The sequence below is a fragment of the Tachysurus vachellii genome, chromosome 24 (assembly GCF_030014155.1).
Source record: "Tachysurus vachellii isolate PV-2020 chromosome 24, HZAU_Pvac_v1, whole genome shotgun sequence".
Lineage (NCBI taxonomy): Eukaryota > Metazoa > Chordata > Actinopteri > Siluriformes > Bagridae > Tachysurus > Tachysurus vachellii.
The window spans coordinates 355,001-365,000 of NC_083483.1; the positions used below are offsets into that span (position 1 = coordinate 355,001).

Consider the following 10,000-nt stretch of genomic DNA (forward strand, 5'->3'; position numbering starts at 1 on the left):
CCGGCATCCCGTGGTGCTATTATCCACCAGATTTCCCATCGTATACACTAGTGGCTATTAATGACACTGAGACGGGATTGAGCGGGAAACTGCTTCGTACTCAAAAGACCTATTATCCCAAAGACATCGAGGTGCTGAAGCTGGACGTGCTTTATGAGACCAACAGCAGACTGCGTGTGAAAGTGAGAGCTTTGTCTTTGTTTGCTTTGGTAATGAATGAACAAATGATTTGTAGTGAGTAGTGTGTAAGTGTGATCTCCTGATCACTCCTGGGTTACACTGTAAAATAAACTGTCTGTCCATCAGATAACAGATCCAGCACAGCAGAGGTTCCAGGTTCCTATAGATGTGCCTGTGGTGCAAAAATCAGCTCCCAGTCCCTTGTACACAGTGGAGTTCTCCAAACAACCATTTGGGATTATTGTTAAGAGAAAGCAGAATGGAGCTGTGATGTAAGTCGTGTTGGAGAGAGAGATGGAACAGAAATGTTAACAGTGTGGAATAGAAGTGTGATGACTTCAATACATACATTTACTACATTAACAACATAGCATCAATTTATCAGGAACCTATTGAGGAATGTAGCAGTTTGTCTGTATTACAGTACAATACTACACACTACTACACAATACTACACTACACAATACTACACTACACACCACGACACACCACTACACTACACAATACTACACTACACAATACTACACTACACACTACTACACTACACACTACTACACACCACGACACACTACTACACAATACTACACTACACAATACTACACAATACTACACTACACACCACTACACAATACTACACTACACAATACTACACTACACACCACTACACTACACAATACTACACTACACACCACGACACACCACTACACTACACAATACTACACTACACAATACTACACTACACACCACGACACTACACTACACTACACAATACTACACTACACAATACTACACTACACACCACTACACAATACTACACTACACACCACGACACACCACTACACTACACAATACTACACAACACAATACTATACTACACAACACTACACAGTACTACACTACACACTACGACACACTACTACACAATACTACACTACACAACACTAATATACTACACTACACAACACTAATATACTACACTACACAACACTAATATACTACACTAATATACTACACTACACAACACTAATATACTACACTACACAACACTAATATACTACACTACACAACACTAATATACTACACTAATATACTACACTACACAACACTAATATACTACACTACACAACACTAATATACTACACTAATATACTACACTACACAACACTAATATACTACACAACACTAATATACTACACAACACTAATATACTACACTACACAACACTAATATACTACACAACACTAATATACTACACTACACAACACTAATATACTACACTACACAACACTTTGCTCTATGATCCTGTGCTGTACTACACTCTACTGTAATGTACTTGTGGTGTGTGTTTTGTCTTATAGGTTGAACACCACCGTAGCTCCACTCTTCTATGCAGATCAGTTCCTGCAGATGTCCACGTCTTTGGCGTCTAATTTTGTTTACGGTCTCGGTGAACATCGATCCAACCTCCTGCATGATGTGCAGTGGAACACGTTCACCATGTGGGCTCGAGATGCAGCTCCAGAAGTGATTATCACTTTTACTCGTTCTTTAATAAACAACACGTGTACGCACACTAGCAACACATGTATTTGATCATTTATAAGGAGGTGGTGTTGGGTGGTGGTGTAGCTGGTGGTGTAGCTGGTGGTGTAGCTGGTGCACATGTGATATTGTGTTTCCTGCTCCTGTAGGAGTCCATCAACCTTTACGGTGCTCATCCATTTTATCTTCTGATGGAAACTGGTGGACTGGCACATGGGTCTTTCCTGCTAAACAGCAATGCTATGGGTGACGCGCACACACACACACACACACACACATTTATATTATTGTCTAGTGTGTGTGTTAGACAGGGTGTAATGTAAGTGTAATGTGTTGTAGTCATGGAACACTAATAAAGGATAAGTGCACTATTGGACTTTTAGGTCTGTTATTAACTTTATTGCTGATTAGAGAATAAACACATCAGTCAGACTGATAAAGCTTCATGTTTATGATCCTTTCTCTTGTTTATTAGGGCTCCATCTACATCTAACTTTACTGTGTATCTCTCTTAACCTTGTGATCTTTTAAAAAACCCTGTTAAAGGTGCGACTTAGACTGACACACACACCACATGAATGCATCGTTACATGACTGTGGACTTTTACACAGCTGTAACAATAAAAGCTCTGGACAGAAAGAAAGGAACTGAACTAATGTCCTACAGCGTTACCTAACAGCTCACTGCTTCCTTAAAACATCTCTGTTTTATTACCCAACAACTCTGTCATGTGTGTGTATTATGTGTTTCTGCTGTGTGTAATGTGATCAGTGATCACACGCTCTCCTCACATAACGTCCATAATGTTAATGTTCCAGACTGTGTTCAGAATCTATAGTAAAGAAAAACATAACACATAAACCCCTCTGTCCTGAAGATGGGGAGAACTTCATGTTCCAGCTTTACCTCTGACTGGTCCACAGAACTCACACTGGAGACTCCTTCAGTACATCACACACACACACACACACACCTCTGTCACATTGGAGACTCCTTCAGTACATCACACACACACACACACACACACACACACACACACAAACACACCTCTGTCACACTGGAGACTCCTTCAGTACATCACACACACACACACACACCTCTGTCACACTGGAGACTCCTTCAGTACATCACACACACACACACACACACACCTCTGTCACATTGGAGACTCCTTCAGTACATCACACACACACACACACACACCTCTGTCACATTGGAGACTCCTTCAGTACATCACACACACACACACACACACATCTCTGTCACACTGGAGACTCCTTCAGTACATCAAACACACACACAAACACACCTCTGTCACACTGGAGACTCCTTCAGTACATCACACACACACACACACACCTCTGTCACACTGGAGACTCCTTCAGTACATCACACACACACACACACACCTCTGTCACACTGGAGACTCCTTCAGTACATCACACACACACACACACACGCACACAAACACACCTCTGTCACATTGGAGACTCCTTCAGTACATCACACACACACACACACCTCTGTCACATTGGAGACTCCTTCAGTACATCACACACACACACACACACACACGCACACAAACACACCTCTGTCACACTGGAGACTCCTTCAGTACATCACACACACAAACACACCTCTGTCACACTGGAGACTCCTTCAGTACATCACACACACACACACACACACACACACACACCTTTGTCACACTGGAGACTCCTTCAGTACATCTCTCACACCACACACACACACACACACACACACACACACACACACACACCTCTGTAATAAATGTGACACAATGTGCAGAGTTGATGAAATGTCTCCCAGTGATCCGGTCACATTCTCTTCACTTTCAGCATTGTTCTGAACTGAGTGATTATTTCCTCTGTGTGTGATCACATCTCTGTAGACGTCGTCCTTCAGCCTGCTCCGGCTCTCACCTGGCGCACCATCGGGGGAATCCTGGACTTTTACGTTTTCCTCGGCCCCGATCCCGGCTCTGTGGTTTCTGAGTACCTGGAGGTCGTAGGTCAGTGAAGGTTTCCCAACATGATTACTTTAAATATCACCAACACAACTGCAGCTTTGTTTTGTGTTGAACAGGAAAGCCTGCGATGCCGGTGTACTGGGCACTGGGTTATCATCTCTGTCGCTGGGGTTACGACTCCAGTAATAAAACCTGGGAAGTTGTGAGAGAAATGAGGAATTATGGGATACCACAGGTACACTGTACACCAACACTCATTGTGTGTGTGTGTGTGTGTGTGAGAAATGTAGTTAAAACTGTGCAGAAAGAAGTGTGTTATTGTGTGTACAGTATAAATGTATTACTTTGTTATTGTGTGTGTTTCAGGATGTGCAGTGGAATGATATTGACTACATGGACCGTGCTCTGGACTTCACCTTCAACCCTGTGAACTTTTCCACTCTGCCTGAGCTGGTCAAAGATCTTCACCTTCACAACCAGCGCTACGTCATCATCCTGGTCAACACACACATTACTTTCCCTTTATTCTGAACTGTGTCTGTCTGTGTGTGTGTCTGTGTGTGTGTCTGTGTGTGTCTGTGTGTGTCTGTGTGTGTCTGTGTGTGTGTCTGTGTGTGTGTCTGTGTGTGTGTCTGTGTGTGTGTCTGTGTGTGTCTGTGTGTGTCTGTGTGTGTGTCTGTGTGTGTGTCTGTGTGTGTGTGTGTCTGTGTGTGTGTGTGTGTCTGTGTCTGTGTGTGTGTGTCTGTGTGTGTGTGTGTGTGTGTGTGTGTGTGTCTGTGTGTGTGTCTGTGTGTGTGTCTGTGTGTGTGTCTGTGTGTGTGTCTGTGTGTGTGTCTGTGTGTGTGTGTGTGTCTGTGTGTGTGTCTGTGTGTGTGTCTGTGTGTGTGTCTGTGTGTGTGTCTGTGTGTGTGTCTGTGTGTGTGTCTGTGTGTGTGTCTGTGTCTGTGTGTGTGTGTGTGTGTGTGTGTGTGTGTGTGTGTGTGTCTGTGTGTGTGTGTGTGTCTGTGTGTGTGTGTGTGTCTGTGTGTGTGTGTGTGTCTGTGTGTGTGTGTCTCTGTGTCTGTCTGTGTGTGTGTGTCTGTGTGTGTGTGTGTGTGTGTGTGTGTGTGTCTCTGTGTGTGTGTGTGTGTGTCTCTGTGTGTGTGTGTCTCTGTGTGTGTGTGTCTCTGTGTCTGTCTGTGTGTGTGTGTCTGTGTGTGTGTGTGTGTGTGTGTGTGTGTGTGTGTCTGTGTGTGTGTTTAATGTAATTCCTTCATTTTAATACTGAAGCTTCAAACTTATTTCAGACGTCTAATAGTGATCATTGAATGCATTTCTTTCTTTCTTCGATGTCTGATTTATTTTCTTTCTTTATTTATATTTATATATATATATAATATAATATAATATAATATAATATAATTGTTTTCTTTTTAAATACAGTTTTCCTTTTTTTTCTTTCTTTCTTTAGTTTATTGGTGATTCCTGGTTTTCTTCCCATCCTCTCTCTGTAATTCTGAGTCTGTGTGTTTTTACTTTCAGGACCCAGGGATCAGCAGCACGCAGCCTCCTGGGAGCTACGAGCCGTTTGAAGAAGGAATAACGAGAGGCGTCTTCATCAACAGCTCTGACGGAGAACCGCTGATTGGGAAGGTGCACCACTGTGAAATAATAAGTGATCTGTCACTGTAAGTGTTTATAACCAGGAATGTTTCAGCCTCCGTGTTTCCTGGTCCTCAGGTGTGGCCAGGACTTACAGCGTTCCCAGACTTTTCCAACCCGGACACACACGAGTGGTGGTACCACAACCTGCAGAAACTTCACACCCAAGTCCCGTTTGATGGCCTGTGGATTGTGAGTGAAGCTTGTGATTGTGATTGTGCTGTTTTTTTCACCACTCTTGACTTTTTCTTCTTTCCTTGTCTTCTTGTTTAGGACATGAACGAACCGTCAAACTTCTTTGATGGATCTATAGATGGCTGTCATGACAACGAGTTAGAAAACCCTCCGTATACACCATGTATGAAGGAATGTGTGTAATACTGCAGTGTTTACTGTAAAATAAGAGCTGACATTAACACGTGTTAAATCATTTGATGTAGATGTTCTGGGTGGCAGTCTGAAGGCTAAGACTGTGTGTGTGTCTGCACAACAGAAAAGCAGCTCACACTACAACCTGCACAGTTTATATGGGCTAATGGAAGCCAACGCAACAGCAAGGTACCAGGGACACTCAGTCACCCTCACGCCAATACCCTCACCCTCACGCCTATACCCGCACCCTCGCTTCTATACCCTCGCTTCTATACCCTCGCTTCTATACCCTCACATCTATACCCTCACGTCTATACCCTCACGTCTATACCCTCACCCTCACGTCTGCACCCTCACCCTCACGTCTATACCCTCACGTCTATACCCTCGCTTCTATACCCTCACGTCTATACCCTCACCCTCACGTCTGCACCCTCACCCTCACGTCTATACCCTCATGTCTATACCCTCGCTTCTATACCCTCACGTCTATACCCTCACATCTGCACCCTCACCCTCCCGTCTATACCCTCCCGTCTATACCCTCCCGTCTATACCCTCCCGTCTATACCCTCACGTCTATACCCTCACGCCTATACCCGCACCCTCGCTTCTATACCCTCGCTTCTATACCCTCGATTCTATACCCTCACGTCTATACCCTCGCTTCTATACCCTCACATCTGCACCCTCACCCTCCCGTCTATACCCTCCCGTCTATACCCTCCCGTCTATACCCTCCCGTCTATACCCTCACGTCTATACCCTCACGCCTATACCCGCACCCTCGCTTCTATACCCTCGCTTCTATACCCTCGATTCTATACCCTCACGTCTATACCCTCGCTTCTATACCCTCACGTCTATACCCTCACATCTGCACCCTCACCCTCCCGTCTATACCCTCACGTCTATACCCTCACGTCTGCACCCTTACCCTCGCGTCTATACCCTCACGTCTGCACCCTTACCCTCAAGTCTATACTCTCGCGTCTGCACCCTCACCCTCTCGTCTTACACGTCTATACTTACACTTGTCTACACACAATAGTGTCTATACACATACGTTTATACTTGTGCTTATATACATATGTTTGTGTTTATTAACAAAACCTTTATGTTTAAGACGAGTTGTCACTGAGAAAAATGTCTTGTGAGAGACACAGACTGTAATAACACTTTATTTACTTATAAACGTAACCATATTTTCCCTGTGTGTGTGTGTGTGTGTGTGTGTGTCAGTGCGCTGAAGAGGATCCTGGGGAAGCGCCCGTTTGTGATTTCCCGCTCCACATTCCCCAGTCAGGGACAGTACTCTGGTCACTGGTTGGGAGATAACAGGAGCCAGTGGAAGGATCTGTACATGTCTATTCCAGGTATGAGGTCCATACTGCAGGTCACTGACACTAACATCTGCTGTAATTACACTGACAGCAGGGGCAGCACACAGGGGCAGCACACAGGGGCAGCACACAGGGGCAGCACACAGGGGCAGCACACAGGGGCAGCACACAGGGAACTTTAAAGGGTTCAGTGTTCAGCAGCATCACTGTCAGTGTTGATGCTGTGCTGTAAAACTCTTGTGTGTTCTGGTATAAAATGATGCAGCACATCAGGACCAGTCACTGTTACAAAGTGCTGACATTGGAAACTCCTTCCTCCTCATCCCTGTTACTATGGTAACATGTTTCTTGTACCCAGGCATGCTGACCTTTAACCTTCTGGGCATTCCACTGGTGGGAGCGGACGTCTGTGGCTTCTCTCAGAACACCACAGAGGAGTTGTGTGTGCGCTGGACTCAGCTTGGGGCTTTCTATCCTTTCACCAGGAACCATAACACAAAAGATTCACTGGTGTGTAATGTGGTGCTACACCACACTGCTACACCACACTGCTACACCACACTGCTACACCACACTGCTACACCACACACTGCTACACTACACTACACACTGCTACACTACACCACACTGCTACACCACACACTGCTACACTACACCACACACTGCTACACTACACCACACACTGCTACACTACACCACACACTGCTACACTACACCACACACTGCTACACTACACTACACACTGCTACACTACACCACACTGCTACACCACACACTGCTACACTACACTACACACTGCTGCTACACACAATGCTACACCACACTGATACACTACACCACACACTGCTACACTACACTTCTACACTACACTTCTACACTACACCACACACTGCTACACCACACACTGCTACACTACACCACACACTACTACACTACACCACACACTGCTACACCACACACTGCTACACACACTGCTACACCACACACTGCTACACTACACTACACACTGCTACACTACACCACACTGCTACACCACACACTGCTACACTACACCACACACTGCTACACTACACCACACACTGCTACACTACACCACACACTGCTACACTACACCACACACTGCTACACTACACTACACACTGCTACACTACACCACACTGCTACACCACACACTGCTACACTACACTACACACTGCTGCTACACACAATGCTACACCACACTGATACACTACACCACACACTGCTACACTACACTTCTACACTACACCACACACTGCTACACCACACACTGCTACACTACACCACACACTACTACACTACACCACACACTGCTACACCACACACTGCTACACACACTGCTACACCACACACTGCTACACTACACCACACACTACTACACTACACCACACACTGCTACACCACACACTGCTACACACACTGCTACACCACACTGATACACTACACCACACACTGATACACTACACCACACACTGCTACACTACACTTCTACACTACACCACACACTGCTACACCACACACTGCTACACTACACCACACACTGCTACACCACACACTGCTACACACAATGCTACACCACACTGCTACACCACACACTGATACACTACACCACACACTGCTACACTCCACTTCTACACTACACCACACACTGCTACACCACACACTGCTACACACACTTTTGTGTGTTTTGTATGTGTTTTTCAGGCTCAGGATCCCACCTCGTTCAGTTCAGCTGCTCGGACAGCGATGAAGGAAGCTCTCCTGCTCCGTTATTCCCTCTTTCCTTTCCTTTATACACTCTTTCACTACGCACACGCCCATGGACACACCGTCGCCCGTCCTCTGTTCTTTGAGTAAGTCATTCTGTTCTTTTCTAAATGTATGTTAAATAAATGAGTTTACTTGGATGTCACATGGACTTTGGTTTTAATGACACCGTGTGAAGTACCGTGTGAAGTACCGTGTGAAGTACCGTGTGAAGTACCGTGTGAAGTACCGTGTGAAGTACCGTGTGATGACCGAGTGCTCACCTGTTAAATTTACAAGGGAAAAAAGTTTTATTTCACACCTTGAGCTAAGCGTCTCTGTTATAGGTAAACTCCACCCTCACAAGTGCCCCCCCTTCTCCTCCCACTCTCTCTCCCCCTTCTCACTCTCTCTCTCTCTCTCTCTGTCCTCACTCTCTCTCCTTTCTCACTCTCTTCACTCTCCTCTCTCTCCTCTCACTCTCTTCACTCTCCCCTCACTCTCTCTCCTACTCTCTCTCTCCTTTCTCACTCTCTCACTCTCTTCACTCTCTCCCCTCACTCTCTCTCCTCACTCTCACACTCCTTGTGATGGCTCTAACTGTGAGTGATTCTCCTGTATGTGTGTAAGCAGTAACGCCTGTAGTGACTCCTGATGAAGCTGTGTGTTCTGTTTTAGGTTCCCTTCAGATGAAAAGACGTATGCAGTAGATAAGCAGTTCATGTTGGGGAAGAGTTTGTTGGTGACACCAGTTCTGGAGCCTGGGGTGGATTTCGTGGTTGGTTACATGCCTGAGGGGATCTGGTATGATTTCTACACAGTGAGTGCATCACATCCTGTCTTTATTTTTTTTTCATCCATTAATCAGAATGTTTTTATTTATAAAGCTAAGTGTGTGTGTGTGTGTGTGTGATTAAGGGTGACTCATTGGTCAGTAAAGGTGAAGAGATAAAGCTTCACGCTCCTCTAGACACAATCAACCTTTATCTCAGAGAAGGAGCCATCATTCCCACACAGGTACTCAGTGTGTGTTTTTGTACATTCTGTTCTGTTAGAGGGAACGAGTGACCAAGTGAGACGTGTGTGTGTGTGTGTGTGTGTGTGTGTGTGTGTTAGAGACCCAACACTACCCTGTGGGTGAGCAGTGGTCAGCCCCTGCGTTTGATT

At 45.4% G+C, this 10,000-nt stretch overlaps 2 protein-coding genes across 20 annotated transcripts in view; both read left to right on the forward strand.

Moving 5' to 3' along the window:
- Positions 1 to 10,000, forward strand: part of gaa2 (alpha glucosidase 2) — a 14,094-nt gene that overhangs the window by 2,579 nt on the left and 1,515 nt on the right. For 2 of the 3 annotated variants that reach the window (XM_060860085.1, XM_060860086.1), the window contains exons 2-18: positions 1 to 182; positions 307 to 452; positions 1,539 to 1,704; positions 1,872 to 1,968; positions 3,636 to 3,755; positions 3,830 to 3,948; positions 4,080 to 4,211; positions 5,235 to 5,345; positions 5,433 to 5,546; positions 5,628 to 5,712; positions 5,795 to 5,912; positions 6,969 to 7,102; positions 7,428 to 7,579; positions 8,792 to 8,940; positions 9,512 to 9,653; positions 9,752 to 9,850; positions 9,950 to 10,000. The exon at positions 1 to 182 is cut by the window's left edge and continues 454 nt beyond it; the exon at positions 9,950 to 10,000 is cut by the window's right edge and continues 114 nt beyond it. In XM_060860085.1, the coding sequence (XP_060716068.1) occupies positions 1 to 182; positions 307 to 452; positions 1,539 to 1,704; positions 1,872 to 1,968; positions 3,636 to 3,755; positions 3,830 to 3,948; positions 4,080 to 4,211; positions 5,235 to 5,345; positions 5,433 to 5,546; positions 5,628 to 5,712; positions 5,795 to 5,912; positions 6,969 to 7,102; positions 7,428 to 7,579; positions 8,792 to 8,940; positions 9,512 to 9,653; positions 9,752 to 9,850; positions 9,950 to 10,000 (2,117 nt within the window). Of the gene's footprint in view, positions 183 to 306; positions 453 to 1,538; positions 1,705 to 1,871; positions 1,969 to 3,635; positions 3,756 to 3,829; positions 3,949 to 4,079; positions 4,212 to 5,234; positions 5,346 to 5,432; positions 5,547 to 5,627; positions 5,713 to 5,794; positions 5,913 to 6,968; positions 7,103 to 7,427; positions 7,634 to 7,712; positions 8,607 to 8,791; positions 8,941 to 9,511; positions 9,654 to 9,751; positions 9,851 to 9,949 lie in introns of those variants that run through there. The other variant, XM_060860084.1, reaches the window with a different exon arrangement.
- LOC132839234 (putative uncharacterized protein FLJ46204) lies at positions 1,981 to 3,627 on the forward strand. Of its 17 annotated transcripts, none has more exons than XM_060860105.1 (3): positions 1,981 to 2,820; positions 2,861 to 3,422; positions 3,498 to 3,627. In XM_060860105.1, the coding sequence occupies exons 1-3, from the start codon at positions 2,601 to 2,603 to the stop codon at positions 3,619 to 3,621; spliced, it is 906 nt and encodes a 301-aa protein (XP_060716088.1). In that variant the 5' UTR covers positions 1,981 to 2,600; the 3' UTR covers positions 3,622 to 3,627. The 17 variants fall into 17 exon arrangements, with proteins under 17 accessions (XP_060716088.1, XP_060716081.1, XP_060716087.1 ...); XM_060860098.1 differs by having other exon boundaries at positions 2,861 to 3,312; positions 3,361 to 3,627; XM_060860104.1 differs by having other exon boundaries at positions 2,861 to 3,082; positions 3,127 to 3,627.

Excerpts from the sequence above, each read along its gene's own strand:
- LOC132839234 (XM_060860087.1), top strand. The coding sequence starts at position 2,601 with ATGGGGAGAACTTCATGTTCCAGCTTTACCTCTGACTGGTCCACAGAA. Across the intron at positions 2,821-2,860 it reads TCACACACACACACACACAC|ACACACACACACACCTCTGT; the intron begins CTCTGTCACACT and ends CATCACACACAC.